Here is a 25,350-nt window from a genome sequence, read left to right as displayed (position 1 = left end):
TTTGCTTGTTTTTCTCCACGACAGTTTATTGAAGTCAATGAGATTTTCATCACAGCTGTCTCGTAACAGCACTTGAACGATTGGGAGCAACAAAAGCTGGGATGGTGAGAAACAGCTTGTCTTAGAGCTGACAGTTGGCTGTCTGTTCATTTTTCAGAAACTGACTTGGAAGACGAAGGATGTGGAGAAGTGCACTGTGAGAGGGAAAAACAGCGTAAGTATTATCTTCCAGACACATACACATCTTCCTCTCTCACTGTTTTTTTGCTCTTGGTTTTATTTCTCAATCCTTTTTCTCTCTTCCTTCGCCTCTTCCTTTGCCTCTGCCACAAGAATCAGGCTGGGGATTACGATAATGACTGTAAAACAAAGAGAAAGTTGTGTGTGTGTCAACCAGTAAAATGTTCTGTCTACCTGCTGCAAGTCTTGCTTTGATTCTGTCCTTGGCATGCCAGGAGCCCACATGGGCCTGCTCCCTGATGTACAGTAACATCAAGCTGTTTTCCTCCTGACAGGACGAATGTTACAATTACATCAAAGTGCTGGTGCCACGCAATGATGAGACACTTTTCGCCTGCGGCACCAATGCCTTCAATCCCACCTGCCGTAACTATAAGGTAAGATACTGTACTGCTGTGTGCTGCCTCGTGGCCTCAATTACAGATAAGAGACCATATTACAGCTGTTATGAGATATGTTTGACCGTGACCTTGTGTGCTGTTTCAGTTGTGCCCCGTTATTTCAGCTGCTAATGGAAACAAAAAACTACAAACTAAATTCATATCGTGTTCGCACCACACCGGCTTTATGTCAAAGCGACATTACCGGGGATATCGTGTCATAAAAACACATACAAACACAGGTCGCAGAGGCTCACACACACAAGGATGTTTTATACATCAGTGAAAACCGCAAAATGCAGCAGTTTTACACATTCAGTCTGGGCAATATGCGTCACAAGATATTTAGCCCAATGGGGGGGATTGATGGTGGAATTTGACGTTAATATTAAAGAAGAATCTGATACAACTGGGGGGGTTTATCAATATATAAACATCACATACACATGCGTTTGTGGTGAGGATGCCCTAAAACTTGGTTAATTAAGAGTTAGGCTGGGTGTTACAATAAACTTTGTCCAATAAATATATATATAAATATCATACAATAATTAATAAATATAATAAAAAAATAATAAATAATAATAAAATATAAATATCAAAATAAATAAAAAAAAAATAATAAATAAAAATCATATAATATAAAAATTTAATAATAAAAAGCTATTAATAAAACACTTGTACTGTGCTGCAATTTCCTGTTGCTGTCTCCTTTACTTTTCATAAGTATAGAGTACCTAGATGATGATGAACTGGAGGAGCCCATAATAGAGATAAAACATTTTTGAACTCAATGTTCAAATCCACTACTCAAATAAATACAACCAAATAACACTGCATAACAAAAGATACATCATACCTGCCAGACGCAGCATAGCATTGCAAAAGAAGCAAAAAAACATGGCTTTTCAGTTTTCAGTTTGTGTTTTACAAACAGCAAGCTGCAAGCTCAAAATGCTGCAATGAAAAAATAAAAGGAAAAAAAAAGATATAAAAAAAAAACAATATAAAGTATGACAAATGTGATACATATAAGCTTGTTTACATATACTTACATACATATACTGACATATACAACAGCAGGAGCAGCACTGCACTGAACTGTACTGTTCACTGGAATGCTGCTGCCATATTTGTTTTGTGTTTTAACTGTACTGCAGGAATAACTTAATGCTGGTAATGTGTTGGCTCTCAAAGACAGAGAAAAAAACAAGAATGTGTACAGATAAAAATAAGATATATAATAGATATATAAATAAAAACAATATATACACAACAAGAAAAACCAAAAAGCTGAGGAGGATGGAAGAATGGGAGGAAGAAATTGAAGAGAGGGAAGACAAGGCGGAAAAAGAGACCAAGAGCAAGGAGCAAAGCAGTAGATGAAATCAGGCTCTCAGCTGCTCTCCATGATATAATAAATAAACTGAAAGTCAAAAAAAACATTAATACTTTAAACAACACACACAGGAGCGTAAGCTCCTCCCTCAATTGAAGTGTGAACAAAACAAGCAGCAGGCAGCCAGGGCATTAGGCGAGCGAGGGAGACCTACAGCCTACAGCACATACTGAAAATCGGACAGTCGTGAAATCAAAAGGGGAAGGGGGTGACATGAGGACTTTTTTTTTATATTTCAGTCAGTTTTTTTTTTTCCTGTGCTGACCTGTGAACTAACTCGTATCAGCCATACCGAGGGTCCACCAGTTGGGCAATAACCCGGGGTTCTGGGTTAGTGCCCAGCAAAATTAGAAATTATTTGAAGGTTTACACAGTGTGAGAAGGTATTAACAAAAGCATGGTGTTCCCGCTGTTGGTAGCAACATTGTATGGAGAAGAAGAAAAAAAAAAAAAACCACAGCATAGATGGTATGTTATACCGTATTGTTGCCGTTCAGTAACAGGGACGACTAATGAATCTGTCATGTGAGTTTTGTCCCTGACATTAAAAAAAAAAAAAAGATCCGCAAACTTCCGTCACAGCTAAAAGTGTATCACGTAATACTACTACTACCTATAAGAGCGGGACAGAGCCGCTGACATGACCCTCAAGTCTAGTGGCATTCGGGGCCAGCGTTACATCAGCTATCACGCCATGGATGCTTCAGTCCGGAATGGGCTTTTCCCCAACCTCACAATGTAATGTAGGTGGCTACTGATGTGCAAACTCCTAGCCTTGGAAGTAAAACTAGGTTACAGCTGTAGGTAACAGGCTAGTCAGCCAGGCATCCTTACTGCAGAGGACAAACGCACTGCCCTTGTATTTTGGGTTTTGCAAAGGCGATCACAAAGGCACGACCAGTCGAAGCTCTTTAAAGGCAGAGTATGGCTCTCACGAGAACCCTCTTTATCCCTCGTTTTTAGGGGAGGTGTTTAGTGAATGGTCACTTCAACCAAAAGTCAGTATGTGATAATATTGATTTATTGCACAGTATAATCTGGGGGCTTATGAACTAAATACAGCATCACTGTAGGCCGATAGTATCTAAATACTTTCCAGGATCATGTCTCAGGTGTCATAGGAGGATCTGCACAGTCTCAATACTCAGCAACCGTACGTCCAAAGGTTAACACACAGGGCTAAGGTTGATCTGAAATGTTTAAATAACTGCATACCGGCCTACATCTAAACGTCGTCGTGTCACTGCCACAGACTCCCTCTGGTGAAAAGGGGCTGATTTACAGTTTGACCACAACACATCCACACATTCTTTATGTCTGCAAAACCCTATCCCCCACCCTCGTCTTTTTCCCTAGTCTGGGGGAAAAAAGTACAAGAGATGACTATCCAGACAGCTGGGGAGGGAGGGAGGAAGTGTAAGTCATATCAAGGAAACTGTGTCTGGGCTTCCATGAAAAATGGGCAGAGGGGACAACGGGGGATTGAGTGAGAGGCGCTTGTGTGTTTGTGGGTGTGCTGGTCAAAGACACGAATGGATGCCCCGCCATGAACATGCAGCCTCACTGACCGGACCGCTGAGTCTGTGGACAACAGATAGGCTGTCTTCAACATGCGTTTGCGATACAACAAAACCTCGAAGCGTCAAATCCATCTGTCTTCATCTACCCACTGGGGTAACGATCCTGCAGTCACCACACAGCTTTGTTGAATCCTCAGTTCTCCCCGACTTCTGAGCTCTTTTTTTTTTTTTTTTTGTGATTAACAAACGGCTGTTTCACTTTAAATCATGTCACGCTGCTGCCGAGAGGTCTAGTCAATACTGTTTGACTGTTTTCTAATCAGATTTAAAACAGAATTTAATTTCATTTGAAGAGCACAAATCTTCTGATTTCTGATTAGAGACACTTAAACATGTCTATTTCTGGCTCTATGCTTCTAATTTTTTCTTTTTCTTTTTTTTATCTCATTTGTCTCCTAAATCAGTGTATCATGACTTTTGATGAGTTTCCTGGGTTCAAGGTCACATTGCTGGAGTTTAATTTGGAGAAATAATTTAGTCCTTTCTTAATAAATAAGTTCTCTGGTTTATTACACAATACAATTAGCCCCTTGTGAACTCTCACTACTGAAAAAATATTAGTTCTTCTCAAGGGGAACTGCCAGACATAAAATATTAACAATGACTCCTTTGACAAGAAAATCAAAATAGATGTCAACATTTCGTGCCCCAACAGCTTCTAGAAATGTACATTTATGACGAGTGAATTTCCTGCTGTCACATGTCACGTTTTTTTTTTTTTTTTTTTTGGGTCATGTTTCTTTCTTGCTTCTCTGCGTGTGTCTGCTTCCTGTGGAAAAGCCAAACTGGAAAACACATTAAAAACACTTAGTCTTTGCCACTTTCTGAGCTTCACCCTGCGTGATTTTATCCATGTTTTTGTGAATTCCACTTTTCACCGGATCTCACCGAAGCTCAAATGTGATGCCGTACAAGAATTGGATACAATAAAAGCGGCACTTGTGCCTTTTATAATAGAATTCATTACAGCAGCAAGACAAACTAGAGACTCGGTCTGAACAACAGCTGAACACTTCACAGAAGTGATATTTAGGGCAGAGCTGTTGTGTTGGATTGCATCATGTTCAGGGGTATAAGCACATACCTCTGACAGAATCCAAAATGTTTTTTTGTACAGATCCCTTGGGACATTTATGCAGAGTTTACGTTGAAAAGTTCCACTGTGAGGCTTATTTTCTCATCCACTGGATCGTCGTATTTTCACATGTACACAGAGCAGCCATTAACCCACCACCCACTCGTCTCAGGTGGAAGTGAAAACAAATGTCGTCTCCAACTCAGCTATACTGATATTTTCAAAAACAGACTGGTGCCCCCTGTGACAGAGGTGGGTAGAAAAACTGAACATTTGACTCTATTTAAAACATGATGCATCAATTACTAATCTATTGAATAAAATACCGTGAATGTAACAAGCTATTACACACACTGCTTGTGTCAGACCAGGCGACACAGCATCACATAAACCAAGCCATGTGTTAATGGACTGTGAATGTTGTGTGTGAGTGTCAGTCACCTTGTTGCGACAGAGGGCGTCCAATCCGCTCTGCAGGTGTTCACCCACCACTACGCGTACGCACACACACACACACACACACACACACACACACACACACACACACACACACACACACACCGCTGGGTCTTGCTTATTGTCATATCTGAGCTTTACGACCTTGTTAACAGCAGGTTGGAAAATAGCAACTAAATATCTGCGGGCTAGAGATAAACTGTCCTGTCCGCTCGTGACGGCAGGACTTCAAACTTCCCTCACATCTTTTATGGACCTGACCCACATAAAATACATCAAATAAAACAAATCTTTATGATGCATATGTTGCCTTTCATTATCACAGATTTACACAGATTATTTGTAACGTAATCTTTGCATTCAAACACAATTCTTGCCGCATAAAAGACTTTTGTGTTTAAGGGCTGATTGATTTTGCAGTTGGTGCATCTCTCGGTTTTACAAGTGTAAACAGTGATGCTGTTTTCATGTTTACAATTGTCACTCTGTCTTTTATATCTTTTTTTTTTTTTTTTTTCTAACAATACAAGCGTTAGAGTTCTGTATATGGACTTTTTAAAGTATTTCTTTGCCGCCGCGTCCTCTCTGACCTAGATGTCCACACTGGAGCAGGAAGGGGAGGAGGTGGTGGGACAGGCTCGCTGTCCCTTCGAGTCCCGCCAGTCCAATGTCGGCCTTTTCGCAGGTGGGTAAAGCAGAGGAACCCAGTGTCTGTAAGTAAAATGTCACAGGTTCAGCTCCCATGGCTGCTGATCTGTATAATTAGCCCTTTGCAAGTGTCCTTAAAGTAGAAGTACTATTTAGTTTTCAGGATTTTTATTGCACTTTTTCGCTGGCTTACCCTGAAAGTAAAGTAAAGTTATATTGTTTTGAATACTAACTTGGTGTTTATTAAATTGGTAGGTCACCAGTGGTAAAGCACTATACCTTACTGTACCTTACTTTGGGTAATTCAGATAAGACTCATCTGCCTTGTGTGATTGAATGGATTTTAATGTTGAGCAGAGAGATCAAAACCAAATTTAAAAATACAGCCATCCCAAATGTAGCCACTGAATCAAGTGTGGATCAAATATGTTTATGAGTAAAGGGTCATTTGAAATCCTCTTCATTGGGCCTTTTTTTTAAAGGACCACACGATACCACTGTTTTTTTTTTTTTGCAAGATTTATTACAACTCAAATCATGTATGTGTCATCTGTTTGCCTAACCTTTTTAAAATGCATGCTAAACAGTTTTAGATTTTTGTATTTGCTTTTTCCACCTTGTGCTATTTGAAAATCAATCAGCAGAAACAGCAATTCTGCATCGGTTTTTGTCCGTGTTGCGTTATTTTTAGATTGATTTGAAAGGCTTGACATTACGTCACAATGATACAGAAATGAATGGAAAGTGATGGATAGCTGGAATGGTAGAACAAAAAATCTCTCAACTTTCTAAAACAGGGTTTGCTGCTGTTTGTTTACATGGTTACCTGTGATATTAAGTACATATAAAGTACATGATTTGTACTCAATCAAACATGTTAATGTGATATTACTTGCTTTTACTGCGACATGTGGTCATCCAATTCAGAGATGCCTGATAAAAGATCAAACCAGAATGTAATAATAGACTAAACTACATGTTAACTACCACTTCATCGTTGCAAATCTCTATGGAAAACAGTATGACCTAAAACCCAGGAATATAATTGCAGTTCAGGATCTGAGCATGGATAAACACAGGGTATAATCTGAATTTGCCCCCTGATGGATTCTGATCTGTGCTTAGATTTTCTTCACTAATCATAGCAATGAAGGAAGCCGATACTTTGTGAACATTACAGGGTCAAGTTCAGGGAAGAGTGAAGGGAGGGCCAGACCTACACTCAATCCTGCCAGGTTTCCACTGACATTTATGCAAAGTTCACACGGGGTGTTATTAAAAGTGACACGTTCTCCTACATCTGTTCTCCTCTGCCACTTTTTAAAGGGCAATAAAAGTCACCTGTGACCAAAATAGACACTAAAGAAAAGTGGGTTATTCATTGGAACTGTGATCCCTGACGATGTATCTTAATTAATTTTTTTCTCTCTCTCTCTGTTTTCAGGTGGTGATTTCTACTCAGCCACTATGACTGACTTCTTGGCAAGTGATGCGGTCATTTACAGAAGTCTGGGAGAAAGTAGCCCCGTCCTACGTACAGTCAAGTATGACTCCAAATGGCTGCGAGGTGAGCATCCAGCACGTCGGTTAGAATCATATTTTTTTTCTATGCCTTTATGCAGGAATAGATGCGATGTGCTGTGAACAGCATTTGAAGTTACTGAAACCATCAGACAACGACTAAAAATCCCCATAGTTTGGTCTGACTGTTCACGCGGAAGTCCAGATGCCAGAAACAGTATGGGCACTACAGGTAGATGGTAATAAAATAAAGAGGACTGTGGAAACAACAAAGCAAGAGGGTGTGGGTACATTTTTGCATGTCAAGAAAAACTGCCAAACGGATTTAAAACCCAGCATCTGAATCAGGATATAAAGATTATTAATTAGTAATAATGTAAGTAATGTTATCTTTGTAACGGTTAAGAATCTTTTCTCCCTATTCGTCTTACCAAATATTCAAATTTGCCATTTTATAACACTCTCTCCATGCATTTATCTTGGTCACATTTTCCAGATCGAGCCTCTGCGCTTACCAGCTCCACTCCCCGCCTGCTCACAATGCGCTGTCATGTTGGAAATAAGGCATCACTGCCAGCGTGTTTGTCTCACATCTTTTCTTCTTGTCTCCCACAGAGCCCCATTTCCTCCACGCTATTGAGTACGGGAACTACGTGTACTTTTTCTTCAGCGAGATTGCAGTGGAGTACACCACTCTTGGCAAGGTGAGGGACTTGTTTCAGACCAGACGCTCGTGGTTAGTGGTATCAATACTTTTGTTTTTGAGTGAAATGAAGTTGAACGTCACCTGCGATGCAAACCACAAGTTACGAGTCAGTTTTAACCGCTGTTCGCAGTATGCCGTGTTGGATTTGCCCGAGTGTGTCGTGGTAAGCGACATGATTTATGAATTACAGTTGTTTCCGTTTCTGTGCACTCAGGTGGTTTTCTCTAGAGTCGCACGTGTTTGTAAGAACGACAACGGTGGTTCCCCGAGAGTGCTGGAACGTTACTGGACATCGTTCCTCAAAGCCCGACTGAACTGCTCTGTCCCTGGTGACTCCTTCTTCTACTTCGACGTCCTGCAGTCACTGACCAACGTGCTGCAGATCAACCACCGGCCGGCGGTGCTCGGCGTCTTTACCACACAGGCGAACAGGTCAGTGGGGCCAGACAGAGATCAGTCTCACTGTCTGGTCACAATAGCGGGTTTTGTTTTCGGGGTAAAGCTGAGGCTGAGTCAGGAGATGTATTACTACAGAATACTCCGTGACGGAGCTCTGGACGGTGTCATAAGTTCCTGGTAAAAAGTAGCTTCGCATAATGCCAACCCTGTTTTGTCCGATACTACGACGATCCTGGCTCCAAAGTTGACTCATATCTTCACATTAACATATCAAACCATGAGATACAAAAAAGGTGCTTTATTCTTTCTGATCTGAAGTTTTATCATCTTTGTTGTGAAAATAAAAACCAGAGTTCATTGGAAGTTACTGGTCTCAGCTTCTCCAATGTGAATATTGGTTGGTTTTCGTGGTTTTCTGTGATATTAATGTTAATATCATTGTCCAGTGTCCAAACGTAATATTTGAACTGTTGGTAGGACGAAACCAAGTTCTGGCTTTGAGAATTTGTCAATTTATGTGTAGACTGTCAGCGCGGTGCGTGTATTTGTGCTTGATTTTCCAAAGGGAGCATTTTATTGCTAAAATGAGGTGTGAAGTTTCTTTTTAAGAAAGAAAAAACTGCACACACAAATAGTTAAAGCCTTTCAGTGTCATATAATTATCTTTAAATTAATCTGTACAAAGTCCTGGTCACCGTGTACTTCATTCCCTCACAATAACACTTATCAAATAGCTTCTTTACAAGCATAATAATTATTCATATATTCTTTTGTCTTTTGTTTTTAACTTCACTTAACAAGGTTAGAAAGTGCTGTAGAAAGAATAAAAGCATTTAAAGCAAACAGTGAAACTAAAGGCAAATACAGGCAGGACAACGAACAAAGCAACAGATAAATAAAGTCTTAAACTCCTTAATAAAAAGACAGAGTTTGTGTCAGGCTTGGACAAGGTCCTGAAATCCCGACCGTTGTCTTGCTCTTTGTAATGTCATCTTCCTATTTGGCCCCTTCAACAGTATCACCGGCTCAGCAGTCTGCGCTTTCTACATGGATGACATAGAGAAGGCCTTCAGTGGCAAATTCAAGGAGCAGAGGAACAGTGAGTCGGCGTGGACCCCTGTTCCGGAGGAGCAAGTCCCAAAACCAAGGTAAGAGACACATATTTAAATAGCAAACTGTCACTTTGCAAGAACATGTTTTTTTTTCTGCCTCTGACAACGGAGTTTTCGCAGCTGCTCTCGTTATTGTTCTGCACAGCCATCTTTGAACAAAAAAACAAAACAAAAACAAGCAGTCCTACTAGGAATCTGTTTTTCCCTCCCGCTCATCCCCAGAAACAAACAGCTACCAGTGCTTTTACATCCGTGCCCATGAAAGTGGATTCAGTGCCGATGCGTTTTCTTTCTCTGCTGCTGTGCAGGCCGGGATGCTGCGCCGGTGAGGGCTCGGCGGCTGCCTACAAGTCGTCCACCACCTTCCCAGACGACACCCTGACGTTCATCAAATCGTACCCACTCATGGACGAGTCTGTCCCATCAGTCAATGACAGGCCCTACTTCACCCGCACCACCAGCAGGTATGGGATTTCTTTTGATGAAAGTGACGATGAATAAATGACAGGATAGATTTGGTTCTTTCGTTACTGCCAACAGTTTTGCACTGCATAAAGTCTTACTGACAGGTGCATAGGATCCAAAACGCTGGACTGAGAAGGAACCAAAGCAACTCAGTACATTGTTTCTCACTTGTACTCATTTTATTTCCAGCGTGTGGGTACAGCAGTTTTGTATCATTAAATTTCTTTAGGATTTTGGTCTGTTGGGCGGAGAAACACAAATAAAATGAAGAAGATATCACACTGAGGTCTAGGTCCTTGAGATGGGGATTCTTTCAACAGTTCTTTGACTCTTTATGGACTGGAGACGACTGATTCATCACAGAACAATTGAGAGACTAGCTGATAATGAAATTAATCATCAGTTGAACCCAGTTCATGTATTTTTTTAAATATGTAGGGCTACAATGAACAATAATTTTCAATAATTTTGCTGAATAAAATCGATAAATTCACTCCATAAATCTTCAGTAAATAGTGAAAAATGCCCAAGATGTGGTCAGACGGCTTGTTTTGACTGACCCAAAGTCTAAAACCAAAAGATATTCAGTTTTCAATGACTTTATGCTGAGAAAAGGAGCAAATCCTGAGAAGCTACAATAAGAGAATGTTTGATGTTCTTGCCATAAAAAATTATTCAAACGATTCATCGATTATCAAAATGGTTTAAGATTAATTTTGCTACATTTCTGTCAATCGATTTAACAATTAATCAAATCACGGTTTCAGCTCCAAAGATATATCCACATCTATCTCTGAAGCCTTTGAAAACTGTGGCATTTTGCAGCTTTAAATGCCTCATTGTAACTCGTAATTAGAAAAGTGTTTGGCTTCAGTTTGGCTGAGTTTTGCTGACGTAGACCGTATACTATCTTATTCATCATAAATCATGAAAATACATGCAGAGCTTTTGTTCAAGTGTTCTTAAATGCTCAGTGTACTCTTCTGAAAACAACTTAATTAAATCAGATTAAAAACATAACCATTAGTAGGACATCAGTGTTGTTGTTCAGAGTCTGGCTGAAATTATAAAACAGCCTTTTCAGAGAAAATGCAGGGTCTTTTCTTTAATGGTTAGTATGCAGGTTTTATTTTCTATTTTCTATAACAACATTATGTACCGGCAGTGTTTCCACACTCGGGGCTGTGATTGGTATCGATGAGTGAACTCAGGTGGAACACAAAACCTCGTTCCTCATTAAAACACTCCGCATTTATCCCGGCCTGAGTCAAAGACGAGCCACACACGGAGGAAAGTTTCCTCGAGCGCTGACCCGACCTGCAGACTGTCCTCTGCAGCTAAGAGGGAAGTGAGGAAGGAAGGCGTCTGTGCGTGCGTGCGTGTGTTGTGACAGTTGAGAATCCACTGATATCAGATGATGATGATGGGGTGAATGTTGAATCGGTGCTAAGTGTCACAGGTGTCTCAGACAGTACCGCAGAAACCTCAGACTTGGATGCACACACAGCAGGTACACATCACAGAATCGTCCTTAGACACACACACACTCACACTCACACACACACACACGCGCGCGCAGTTTACAGGAGCCTCTCCCGTGCCTCGTGAAGCAGAGCCAGGCTGACAGCCAGCCAGACAATGCAGAGGCTCCACAAAGGAGAAACATGTGCCACCTCACATCTGGCGCCAAACACATCTGCCTCGCCTCTCCCCAGAGAGGGTCTAGATAAATGAAACCTAACCAGAAGTGCATCACACAATACTGCAGAGTCATTGCGGGAATGCGCCAGTCAAATCCAAGTGGGTAAACTAACCGGCCTCCGTGGGACCATCTGGGAGGGACTGAGGGAGAAATGAGGGCACAGGAGCCTCCGTCTGTGTCATTTATAGAAGAATCTAGAATTGATGCCAAAAAATATAACCGTGTTTACATAGGAAGTTTTTTTTGTTCGAGTCCCAGGGCCAGAGAGGCAGGAAGAGAAAGTGAATGAGTATAGCTAATCCCTCTGTCAACAATTACTGGACTCAAGGTGCCCTTCAGCATGGCTCTTAATCCTCAACTGCTCCAGTGGAGCCAGCAGCAGTAGACAGCTGTGGTGATACTGGGCAGCTCCCAGGTGTGACTGCGTGGAGCTGGGTGAATATGAAGCAGGGTGGTGCTCCAAACAAAGGAGCAGCCCACCGGACTTCCTCACAAATGCAAAACAAAAAATAGAAAACTGTGACTGAAAAAGAGACTGCAGTGTGTCGAGGAAAGTGGCTAAACAACAGGAAGTATGGATCGATCGAATGGCTGTGGGTGGATGGCTAAATGGGTAGATGAATTAATAGGATGAAGGGGATTAAAGGATGTAGGCGATGTTGGAAGGGAATGGTGGGTTGGTAGGTGCAGTGATTGATTGCACACTGATGCTTTATACAATGAGCTCAGTCCTCGCCCACTGTTTGTTTTGTTTACCATGGGAAATTGACTTAGACAATGCAGAACAACAATGTTAAGATGCTAACTAGCACATTTGGAATTGTTAGCTCCCTCTTAATTTATGTCAGTTTGAATAGAAAAATGTCAGCTTCAATTTAGAATATCTTCACCAGAGATTGACTTCTTTAAGTGAGCGCGTCTGTCGATGGTGCATCTTTTCCATAAACACTTACAATAGTTTCTTTTTATAATTGTCCTTTTTCCTTTTTTGTGCAGATTCAAGTTGACCCAGATAGCGGTGGACACATCTGCGGGGCCATATAAGAACTACACGGTGGTTTTTCTGGGCTCAGACAATGGCCACGTGCTGAAGATCCTGGCCAGCACCGAGGGAGCCAACGCATCCTTCAGCACACAACTCCTGGAGGACATCGACGTCTACAATCCTAACAAGTTAGAGATTCTTTCTAGTTTAAGCTCTTCATCTTTTTCCTTAATTGTCTGTCCTATTTTCTGTCTTCTGTGTTTTCACTCTCAATTCTTAGTCGTGTTTTTTCTTTGTCCTTTACTTAGTATCTTTCTCTCACTTTCTCTGTTCTTTTGCTTCTCTCCTCCTCTCTGTGTTCTCCCTTGATCTGTCCTGCCCACCCACTCTTTGGTCTATTGTAACACTTTGCATCACCCTGTACAGCTAGAGGGAATGCTTTTTCTCTGTGTCTTTTGTTTTCTGACTGCACAGCTTGAAAAGTCTATCTTCATGGAGTTCGATTCATAGTCGGCTTTCTGTATAATTTTCAGACTGCGCCAGCTGTCTGCAGCACCGATTTAAAAATGAGAGTTAATCGAAAATGTCTGATCATGACGGCCGATGGTTCTCTGTGTTCCTAGATGCAACGTGCGTGGGGAGGACAGGAGGGTGCTGGGTCTCGAGTTGGATCGGGATCATCATGCGTTGTTCGTGGCCTTCTCCAGCTGCGTGATCCGTGTGCCGCTCAGCCGCTGCTCTGACTACAGCAACTGCAAGAAGTGAGTCACCTGTAGGACAGAGCATTCCCACAGCCACAGTTAGGGGTTATGAACCCTGCATAGCTTCTTCTTTTTTCCCGATGGGTGTACACATACACTAAAATTAAAAGTTTTAGTCAACACATAATTAATTGATGACAACTTTTCAATCCATCATCTATGTCATTCATCAATCATAATTGCCAGGCGCTCACTGTCTCCAGTTTCACAGATGTGAGGATTTGCCGCTTTAATCTGTTTTTTTGTGACTGTAAATTGAAGTTTTCTAGGGTTCGGACTGTTGTTTTGACGCAACAAGCGATGTGGACACATCAAATTGGGCTTTAAGAACTTGCGGTGGGGAGTTTTTCTCAATTATCCATCAATTTATAGATTGAATGATTGATAGATTTATAGATAATGAAAATAATTATTTATACGGCCCTTAAGAGGGAAATCATCCAGATCATCTTAGTTTTATCAAGACCAGGTCCAGTTGAGTCTGAGTGAAAAATGGAATTGAAAGTGGGACAAAACCCCATCAAAACCAAGTTAGTCCTACTCAGGACCATGATTCGCACCGAAGAGTTTACATTATGTTTTCAGATTTAAAGCAAATCAAGAGTTCTATAGATTTACCTGCAGGAGAGCTGACAATGAAATAAGCAAAGTTTGTCCAGATGAAAAAAAAAAAAAGGATCCTAGGCAGGAAAATAGTTTTAAGAAAATCACTGAAACACAGCAAGTTAAAGATGTTGGAATGTCTCAAAACCAGCCCGAAGACTTGAGACCACACTCAGTGGTGCATGCAGTGAATTTAAAGTTTCCTCCCTGTGTACCAGGAAGAAAGTGGCACTAGCACTGCCAGGTAACCCAAGTAAAGCAGGATCAGTCTACTCTGCAGCTACCAATTTAAGAAATTTGTCCGCTCATGATGCTGTTGGAGGCATTTGGACAAAAGCCTGTTAGCAGATAAAAAATAGCAGATGTTAAGCTATTATCTGTCTGGTTCATGGAGTTGGTTGCGCCCATTTTCCCCAAAAAGTAGTCTGAGGTTATTTGTGGTGTTGGCAGGTAAGTGAGAGTAAGAAATAAACTAAGCAGCGGGGAAGTATGGCGTGGGTAAGGTTGAATGTTTTTATAAGACGATTCTGATCTGATTCTTCCCCGAGCTTAATGTTTGAATGTCCGGGATTCTGTTTCCTTACAGAGCTGAAATAAGAAGGATTTTTAGTGCTCCTTGATAGTTTCATATCCCTGGGATTTACAGTTGCCATGTTAGATGATATTAACTGGTATGAAAGGCTAAGAAAGAAATTGTGGAATACTTTCGTAAAGTATTAATAGATTCATGCTTATAGTCATTTACCCAACAAAAAATGCCAAACATTTTTTGTTTTGTTTTTTGTGGGTTTTTTTGTTTTTTATTTTTTTCAGTGATATTAAACGTCTTTTCGTTTAATATCACGTTTACTCAGAGAAATTAGGTTACACGTTTCACATTTTCATGCTCTGTAGTAACCCGCTGACTGTAAATCCATGTAAACATGCAGCAGGTCAATCACATTTTTCTCCCCGCCTTATTTTGGAAGCACAGATTACTTACTTTAACTGTAGTAGTGAGACAATACGCTACTTCCTGACTTTGTGTGTGTGTGTGTGTGTGTGTGTGTGTGTGTGTGTGTGTCCGCACACGCATGGGCATATGTGTATGTCAGGTGGTTGATGCTTCAGTGTGAGGACAAGCACACCACTTTGCCTTACAGCATACGTGTGTCTGATTTGTATACATAGTCAAATGTTCAGCTGCGGAAATCCACTTATTTACTTCCAGAGGTTAATTTGAGTTAGTTTTTACTTTGAGTTAGACTCGGATAGTTATTTTGAACACAAGGACGCATCACTCCGTGCTCTGATCTTTCTTTTCACCACGCCAGTTTGCTATCACAGCAATACTTTAGCTGATTGATGTCTTTGTTATTCACATGCGTGTATGTAAAAAGCTAATTGGAGACCTGGTTATGTGTATACGTGGCCAAGAAATCAGCTTTGGCCAGCAGAAGTCTAGCTGGGGAAATCCAGGGTTCTCCAATCCCCTACCCAGATTGTTTTAAGTATCAGGTTACTACAGAAAGACAACTGTAACCCAATTACCTAATGTCAACCCACTGCTTCTAAATTTAATCCTTTTTTGGTATCAGACTGTTGGTCAGATAAAACAAACATTAAAGATGTCACTTTGGACTGAGAGAAATTGCGATGGGTATTTTCCACCATTATATAGACCACAGTTGATGAATCATACTTTACTTGTACAATGTAAAAAAAAAAAAAGAGAGAGAGAGATTAATTAACAATTAGAATAATCATTAGTTGCATTGATAAAACAACTGCGTTTAGTATAATCATCAACTTATCACCCACAGTTGACAGTTACTGTAGGTGACTCTCTAGTGTAAAATTCTGTAAACTATACAAAATAAAAGCTTGAGCTGAGCACAGAACAGCCTTCAAGTGTCTCTCTTGTCCACAGCCTTTTGTTTTGTCAGCCGATTTTTTAACCCCAGCTAATAAAGTTGCTCCCCAGCTTCGGGATCTATTTTTGGGGCTGTGAGGAATGTAGCCCCCCCCCCCCCTTCTTTTTTTTTTTTTTTTTTTTTGTCAACCCCTACAACCCTGAGGAAGGATTTCTGCTCAGCTCCACTGTGGAATACATACACCCCATAGCATGCTAACCCCTCATTGCAAAGGCCTGGAAAAGCTCTCAACATCATTCGTTCATAAATTGGATCCAGCTGATTGGCCAGGAGCCAGCAATGGTGGCTTCCATGTTTTTTTTCTTTTTCTTTTTCTGAAGCTGAAGGAGAAGGAAGAGGAAAACAAGGCATGTGGGGAGAAAATGGAAAGGGCCTGCCTTACTTAAGCTTACGGCCGGCTACATCCCCAGATCCTTTTTAGAGACTAGAGCTATAGCACACCTCATCCTGGGATTAGGGGGCCCCGTAAGCCTCATCAGCACTGGCCAGGAGGTCAGGTTTCAGCCACCATATCCTCCTTTACCACACCGATGAATCTGTCTCCCTCCAGAGGAGATTTAATCCATCTCTCTGTTTTCTGCCTCCATTTTCTCTCTCTCTCTCTATATATATATATATATATATTTCTCTCACTCTTGGCTTGTTTCTCCCTCACTGTGGACTTTACCGGGTTTCTTTTTTCACTCGAGGCCCTGCTGCCAGTATTAGGTTTCAGAAAATGCTCTGTTTTGAACAGCGTCTAGGAACTGTATGAAATGGGAGTTTTAATAAAAAAAATAAATAAATATAATAAAAGAGCAGGGAGGCCCCAAGCCCTGAAATCTTCAGCTCCAGTGGATATTTTCTTTTTCTCTATCAACAGTTTCAACTTATTGGCTGCTCTAAGATAAATAAATGTATATTACTTTAATGTCACCTACTGTATTAAAGTGCTGTTAATTTTTAAGATTGGATAATTCCAATTATTACATCTTGGGTCTTATTTTTGCAGTTATGGCCGTCATTTATATTACTTATAATGATATTGTACTTGCCAAAGCAACTTCCGAAATCTCAGACAGAGACTCAATGCGATGTTGTACAAAGTCCAAAGGGAAAAGACACATGAGCAGTAAGACCAACAGAAAGGTTATTGTCTACTCCACTCAATAAGTCTTCAGGCACAAAAACGGCCTAGTTAAGCTTAGGGAAAGATCGTTGTCGTGGTTAGAAGAAGTCAATGTTGACTGACTGTAGGATAGGGGAAGCAAGCAGCAGCTTCCCGCAGCTAAGTTGGACATTTTGTTTGTTTTCGTTTGTGGCTGTATAAGAAGATCACATTTCTCTTCCTTTGCTACTGACAGACAAGAGTCATAAATCCTAAGGCTGCTAGAGGACTTGGTCACTTGAACGTAAACACGTCATTATAGGACATTTGTTGAAACGACCGGTGCTATCACTTTTCTTGGGAGGACAGTCGCAAACTCCTTTATTTGGAGGTAAAACAGAATAAAATGTCAGTAATAACCTTTCATCACACAGGAAAACTGTGTTTGCACAACTACTGGAAGCACAGAAGGTCAGAGCTGAAGCAGGAAGTTGATCTGTAAACTGCGATGGATGTTTACAACAGACAGTTTGGGTCATGACTTTACTGATTGCCTTCATTTTCTCTTCTAAATAATGTGACTAAACTCTTTTTTTTTTTTTTTTTTAAACAATCTGTCCGATCTCCTGACTGCTCATGTTTCTTGTCCCGTCAGACTTCTCTGTAGAGATGTCCCCACATTTGCAGATTTTCAGAAATGAACTACTTATTGCAATATCATTACCAATGGGAATAATGTCCAACACTATGAAAATAAAATCCTAGTCATAATAAACTGGAATTACCCTTTAACATTTGTGATCTGACTCTTGTAAGAAGCCCATTGTATAGTTTGTATACATTCTTTTCATTCTCTGGAAAAACATTAATGATATAACTTAAAAGCTTTATAATAAATATAGCATTACAGCAATAGTTAGTTACTATCAGCTTCAAGTAAGGTAATAAAATGTTATATTTCTTGAAAAGCTTAACTGAGTTTAGGTATTCACCATCAGCGTCACACAGTATTAGCTAAAACCATCTCTAGCAAGCCAGTATTGGGTTATTCCCAGGATGTTGGCTAAATGACAGCTGGAAGTTATGAGTCCCAGCCTCAGAAGCTGGATAAATCCCTTCTCCCCTCAGCAGCTAATGGATGTTCCTTACACAGTTTGGCTGCAGGCGAACATACACACCTACGTGTTCATCATAGCATGACAGAGTTTGAGCAAGAGGGAAGAAGAGAAGTCTGAAGCTTTAAAGAGTGACGAGGGGCACGCACATACACACGTCGTGTATATAAGCCGAAAGTATGAGAACAATGTCGCACGAGGAACATATGACTTTTCTAGGCGTCTCCCACCGAACTCCACAGCTTGACACAGCTGGCCTCTTTTTCCAGTGCTTCAGTGCTGACGTTAATTCCTGTCATGTAACTGAAGGCATACAGAGAGACGAAGGGAGGCAGAACGAGGAGAGAGATGCATACATACCTTATGGCTAGGGCATGAATCATTTATTAAAGCTGCTCTATTCACTGTCACATATTGGTAGCCACACACGCAGGCGAGAGTAATTTTAAGACCTCAATACGCAGAGGTCCTCGGTCTGTGAAACTTTGAGAGCAAAGAAAAATAATAACAGTTGGGGATTTTCTGGACAGGAAGTTGTTTTTGCTGATTAAAAGAGAGTTTTCTTTCACTCTGAAGTTAAGCTCACCCACTTCCTGTGAATGTTTAGGTATGGGGGGGTGAAACATAGCAGTAACCATTCATTTCAGTTGTTCAGCATTAAAAGCCTATTTATTGAAGCTCACAATTTTTGGTTTCAATTGACTCTTTGAGGCATCGACTCAACTCAGTGGTCATTTTAAAAGCCTTTGTTTTCACTGTTGTTGGGTAAATATCCCATTAAGTGTGTTGTACCAGATCCTGATGGCCACTGCCGTCATCGAGACTTTATGGACTTGAGTACTTGCTGCATTAGCAGAACGTTTAACGACATTACAGAATTTTGCAGAATTTTACACACTTGAGTCATGAGTCAGATGGGTTTAAACGGGACTTGGCTAACTCAAAACACCCTTGCAGCTTAGCTCATGACTTATGACGAGAAAAGACTTCAGCCCTCCTCTTTCTGTATGTTCCCTCCAGTCTGAATGTGTCATGTGGACCGTGTCTCTGACGCACTCGTGACTTGCGCTTTTAATGTGAATGTTGTTTTCCCCTCACTGCAAATCAATTGTCCTTTGGAATAATAAAGCTAATCACTCAATTATGCCATTGAGAATTATGTAATTGGGGAGAAAGTTTTCTTTACCTTCATCACAATAAAATCCTCCCCAACACAGACCTGAAGATGCCTCACAGAATATTTATGAAACACAAGGCCACTACTGAGTTGAATAAATACCTCTTGACAGTCTCAACAAAAAAAGGAACTTTATCAGCTCGACTAAATCATTGTTTGTAACAATCCCTAAAGCGAACGATGTATTGTAAACTTATATTTACGTGTATTGTTATTGTCTGTTGGAGGAAAGGCAGAAGTACTGTGGTGGTGTTGTAGAGCCTCAAAGCCTGTACGGGGAGGAGGTCGGTGTGTATGGAAGGATCAACAAAGCGTCGGACTTTGACACACAAATCGTCTTTTTTGAAGGCAGTGCGGACAGGGTTGTCAGATCAGAAAACGCATATACGGGTTGTTTTGGAGGGCAATAACGATGAATTCCATCTATGTCAATTTTGTAGCACATGTTGTTATAAGCTGTAAGTTAGCCTGGATTTGTTACGTATCTCTATGGCATCCCCAGGTCAGCTGTTGGTGGTTATTATTGTTGTTTTTCTTGTTGTTTCCATAAAAAACTAGAGACCATCTTGCGATGGGATCACTCCAGCCACGACGCCCGTCAACATGTTGACATTCCGACCCATGAGTTCTCAGTAGTCCTTACTACATTATTCACAGGCGTCGGCTAGTGTGATCCCATCGCATGATGGTCTGTACTTTGACCTAATGTCCTAGAGTGGACAGGAATAATGGGAACTGGGATACAGTGATCCATGACTTAAAACAAATTTGGGCCAAGGGTGTCATTTGGGGGGGCCAGTGGCCCGCCCCTTCCCTACTTTTAACCTCCCTACTTCCGGCGCCCTTTCTTGCCCCAAACCTGTCGTCGAACTCACCTCTCATTTTGATCTCAACTGCACACGTGTACGTATCTTGCACGGTTGTGATGCTGTGCTATGCTACGACTGCATGCATGAGGTGTGTGCATAACACAATGACTCAGATAAACTGATACTCAGTTCCCAGCTGCAGGCATCAGACGGAGAATAGTTTCTGTGTTGAATTACCTCACTCTCTGTTAGAGTGACACTCCGTGGGATATCTCTGCAGTGTTTACAGACTGAGGGTGAAGGTAGTGTAACACCTGCACACTCAGATCAGATCAGATAATTGTAAATAACTTTGGATATTTAAAGCAGGTCACAGGAGTCCTCATTAAAACTCATTTAAACTCGTTCCTTGACTGCCATAGAAGGTTGTTGTTTGACATGACGCTGCACCCAGCACCACCACCAGCAAGCTGTTGGCGTTTTTGTTTTGTTTCTTTACTTTTATCTCCGATGGAATTATTCAGCATAACAGGCTAAAACATCTCTAAAGTGACTGCTGAAAGGCAGTAGGTAAACATTACTGTTGTCACTGTGTACTTTGTGCTCACTATGTTGGCGATGCTGGGTGAATACTGCAGATCTGCAATCAGTACGTACTGCAGTGGTGAAAAAATATTGTTAAATCTCTCCCTGACATCCAGTGTTGGTTTGCAATTATACAGCGGCAGAATGACGGCCAGAAGGATCGCGCAACTCGTTCCACAGTGCAAGATTTAGAAACCACAGACTTAAATGAAACATGTGGCAGAGGGACTGACGGCAGATCAGTGGAAGAGTTTAATCAACAGATCTGACATGTGGGTCTCAAAGCAGAGGAAAAGTACTGCATTTTTTTTGATTCTGCTGAGAATTTATACTGTGGGGAATGTGACTGATGGCTGTTGATGGAGGTTACTGCTGGCTGCCTTAAAGCGAGGAAGTAAACGATCTCAAGTCCATCCAACATATGTTATCCACTAAGTCACGCAACAGACATAGAGTACAGTACAGTAATTGGGAGTAGGGGATTTAGTCGTCTGCTGACTGCTGACACGAGACTGGTGGTAAAATGTTGGCTGTTCTCACAGAATGAGGTCATTTATGACTAATCAGTATGACCACACTGTAAACCTTAAGTGCAGCTTTTGATGGCCTGAGTGACCCGCATTGATCCTGACTTGAAGGTCCAAATGCAAATGAAAGAGTCTACCCACCACCAAAAGCCAAACCACGAGACTGGAAACTGCAGTTGTCAAAATTATAGACAGATCTTTTAAAACCTTGATTAACACTAGACAACATATAAGTCAAAATTATTATAATTAAAACAAATTATCAAAGAGCAACTTAACCTACCTTGTTTTAGGTTGAACTAACTCCCCGTAAATCTTCAAGTAACAGATTTTTAATTAGTTTACTGTTTTATACCATGTGTTGAAGGGGGACGTGCAGATTGTAGGGAACATGATGTCGCCTTGTACTATGAGAAGTGGAGGACGCTCCCAGATTTTCCTTAGTTTCTTTTTTGTTTATTTGTGTATTTGGACAGAGCGCAGAATCGATTGATTTTCTCTGGAAATGACTTCCTGAAAACTAAAGACTAGGACCATAATCTATTGGTGTTGTACGATAGAGTGGCTTCACATTTAATTTACTAAATAAAAAGACTGAAATTACTTTCAAGCTACTTTCATTTGTTTCTGATGCCTTTGGAGTTCAATTTTGGTAAGTACAAAAGAAAAAAATGGCCTTTTTTTTTTTTTTTTTTTCAATTATGCATCTACAAGTTAAGCTCTTCCATTATGTATGTGTAAATACTTGCAATGTATCTGGTCAAAATAATTATGGATTGGGACTTTAAAGCCTGTAAGAGATGCAGAAGAGTACAACACAAGCTCTGTTTTTAATCCCTTTCAATTCAGTAAGAAAACAAAAACAAAGTCTGTTGTCCTAACTAATCAAAAACTAATCTGATTGTGATCTTTCCTGTGTCTCTTTATATAAATTCTCTGCATTAATGTCTTTTATGGAGATTACAGTCGGGATACTTGTTAGTGAGTGTTTGTGACTGAACGTTAGCAAACATAGCTAATTACATATTTTATTCATACAAAGAAGCACTGCTTAAATTATGATGTACCCATTTTAAAATGTGCATCCAGTCATAAAAAGATTTAGATAAACTGTGTTTAAATACTACACATCTGTGTATATGAGAAATACTTTGTAAACAGAACAGAAGTTCATTTGCATAAAACCAAGAATATAGGAGTTGCATGAAGAGTTGCAGTTAAGATGTAAAGATTTATACTTCGATTTCATGATAATGCCGCTTCTGTTCTATCATCGGGGAACTATTAACAATTTTTACAACTTTTCACCACACTCAATGAAAATGAAAGTGCCGCAGAGTTGAGGAAAGCGATGGGTGTCGTTAGTTTGGTGGCAGTGTAGTGCCTCATCACCCAGCCAACATCTGCTGGGCTCTGTGTTTTTCGTACACGCTTCACTCTACACTTCCTTACATCACTGACCATCTGTCTTTGTGCGCCTCTGTCTCTTGTGCAGAAGCTGTCTGTCTTCACGGGATCCTTATTGCATTTGGCTCAAGTCAGGCAGCTGTGCCACGGTCTCACCTGGATTCAAGTAAGTCACACACACACGCGCGCACACACACACACACACACACACACAGATTGTACTTATTATAGGGGAGAGCTGACAAATGTCACCACAACCAGCATTACAGCCATCAGTGTTGGATTAATGTTGACTTTGTAACTGGTAAAAGCTGCTTGACTACTGCTTTGTTTGTATCTCGTTCCTCTTAAGTGCATGTTCAGAAATTACAGGGGAAACTCATTCAGCCTAATGTTGTGCGCTGAGGTATTGATCTTTAAATGAGTTGCAGTCCATATCGGGTATAATTTCAAATACAAACATTACTATTAGTTTTTAAATTGTCAGACATATTTCAAGGAACTATGGTAGAGAGTGCAGAGAGGCTGAGCGTAGGTGGAAATTTAGCTTTGAATTTCTTTGGGAGGTAAAACACACAAACCGGACCTGCTGATGGGCCAGTCATCGTAAACTCCTGCTTTTTTTGTCAGATTTTGTTCAATTTCACGAAACTTTATTTTAAATTCTAGTGACGATTCCAAATTTTCCTAAGACACCAAACATCAGTGTAAACATCATGTATGTAGATATATATGTGTGAGATAGGCAGACTGTTGGACAAGGTTGAACAAGGTGATTTTTCCAACCGTAAAGCTACATTAAGGGGAAAATAAAAGGGGCAAACTGAACGTTAAGAGATAAATGATCTGGTACGGTTTCATATTTCCAGATTGTGAATCAGTACGTACCCGCACAGGGCAGAAAACTGTTGCTGCACTGCTCTCTGTTTTGAAACCTTTCTTGATGTTTCTCTTCAAGTTGCAGCTTTGCTTTGACAGCTCATGCAAAAACACCTGTTTATTATCACTGATTGGGGTTTTCCCAGAGGTAAAACATTCTTCAAAATTTTGGCCCATTAACGATGATGCAGCCGCAATTTTCTACCCAGTGTGATTCATTGTTGATTCCTCCTTTAACATAGAAGTCTCCGATCAAGAACCACTGAGGGAATAGTGTGATTTCTAATTAAACACTCCAGCAGGAGATTTCAGCTGTTAATTCTTCCCTGGACAAAGTTGTACTAATTGGTGAGATCAGAAACTGTGTTGTTTGGTCAGTCTGAAAGCACATGGGTGGACACAGCTATATAAAGACATTATTAGTTCTCTAACTCACAGTCACAGCGGACAGATTTTTAACTTAGTCAATAATGTGCAACCAAACAGGAGCAGAAGTAATCATTTTCATATCTCGGCTCACTTCTCAAGTGAGTTGTTACATGCTGTGCTGATCAGCTGGATCTGCATGAGCTTCTGAGGTGTCGTACTCTTTATAATCAATAGCTTATCTACAATTAGAGAATTTGGCAACGTCAGCATGATGAATATCTGACCAGCAGTTTTTAATAAAAAACTTTACTGATCCCATTTGAGACCCACAACTTGTATCCATCTGGTCAAAGCGACCAAATCTGTTGTTAAAATAAGGCACAAAAATAGGACAAAGGTTGTTTGGAGATATATCAGAAAGGCTCCTTTAAGCTTGAAGCCCCTGAGTGGGCATGTTCATGTGTGATTGACAGCTGAGCTGACAAGGGCATAGAGGCGTAAGGTAAACAAACTTGCGCTGGAAAATGTAGCATTCAAGTCAAGGACAGAGAGTGTTTTGTAAGCAGTGATGTTGAAGTACAATAGCAGGAACGTTTTTATGCTATTTAATGTCTGGGCTCCTTAGCCCACTGTGTCTAGCCTGTAAACAGACATTATCAGTGCAGTTTTCCCCACCGGATGTTTGTTGGGTCACTCGTTTAGAAAGTCAAGGTGCAAGCTAAGGCATGTCTGTGCATGTGGATAAGAAGACATTAGAAACAAGAGACAATAGAAACCTCATCAAAAAACAGCAAGGGCTCTTTTTGTTTAACATCTTAGCTGTTTGTGTCACTGTCAGCCAATGGTAGAACAGCGAGTTTCTTAGAGAGAGTATTGAGACTCTCAGGTTCAGGTTCTAAAATTAAGAACATATTATAAAACAGTTCTTAAGTAAAAAATAAGGGAGAAAATAAAAGTATTTGATGTCCACAAACAGTTTCTACGTCTACGTAGACAGTGAAACGGCATTCTGGCTAAAGCACAGAAAGGCGGGCCATGAAAATGAAAAAAAAATTGAAAATTAGTAAACCTATTTTTTTCTTCACAATAACTATTATGTAGTAGCTAAAATGCAATAAAATTTCAGTTGGACTTCCATGAGCAAGCAACAGGCCAATCACTGCACTCTTTTTCAACATCTCCCTCCACGTCTGTCATGCAGCGGTCTGGCAAACTGGGGAAGAAATATGGATGGGTGGATGGATGGACAGATGCGTGGATGAATAGGTAGACAAATAGATGGATGCAGTAAAGGGTACAGAAGGAGGAGGAGGAGGCGCAGAGGCAGTTTAAGGTACTATTTTCTCATCCTGTGTCTCCGGGCAGTCAAGGTCTTTGCATATCCCTGTGTGGTTGATGCACAACCTGCAACCTGCAAATTACCACCCTTTAACCTCTATGTACACTGGTT

General features: G+C 40.7%; 1 protein-coding gene across 4 annotated transcripts in view; it reads left to right on the top strand.

The window, feature by feature from the left end:
- sema6e (sema domain, transmembrane domain (TM), and cytoplasmic domain, (semaphorin) 6E) overlaps positions 1 to 25,350 on the top strand; it is a 154,727-nt gene that overhangs the window by 100,086 nt on the left and 29,291 nt on the right. For all 4 annotated transcript variants that reach the window (XM_040118198.1, XM_040118197.1, XM_040118195.1 and 1 more), the window contains 11 exons: positions 158 to 214; positions 516 to 617; positions 5,725 to 5,815; positions 7,223 to 7,345; positions 7,915 to 8,003; positions 8,220 to 8,437; positions 9,421 to 9,552; positions 9,825 to 9,980; positions 12,680 to 12,856; positions 13,292 to 13,429; positions 22,741 to 22,818. In XM_040118198.1, coding sequence (XP_039974132.1) covers positions 158 to 214; positions 516 to 617; positions 5,725 to 5,815; positions 7,223 to 7,345; positions 7,915 to 8,003; positions 8,220 to 8,437; positions 9,421 to 9,552; positions 9,825 to 9,980; positions 12,680 to 12,856; positions 13,292 to 13,429; positions 22,741 to 22,818 — 1,361 coding nt within the window. The remainder of the gene's footprint in view (positions 1 to 157; positions 215 to 515; positions 618 to 5,724; positions 5,816 to 7,222; positions 7,346 to 7,914; positions 8,004 to 8,219; positions 8,438 to 9,420; positions 9,553 to 9,824; positions 9,981 to 12,679; positions 12,857 to 13,291; positions 13,430 to 22,740; positions 22,819 to 25,350) is intronic.

This window comes from Xiphias gladius, chromosome 22, assembly GCF_016859285.1.
Source record: "Xiphias gladius isolate SHS-SW01 ecotype Sanya breed wild chromosome 22, ASM1685928v1, whole genome shotgun sequence".
Lineage (NCBI taxonomy): Eukaryota > Metazoa > Chordata > Actinopteri > Istiophoriformes > Xiphiidae > Xiphias > Xiphias gladius.
The sequence above is the reverse complement of the archived record's forward strand: the minus strand, read 5'-3'. Positions and strand labels throughout refer to the sequence as shown.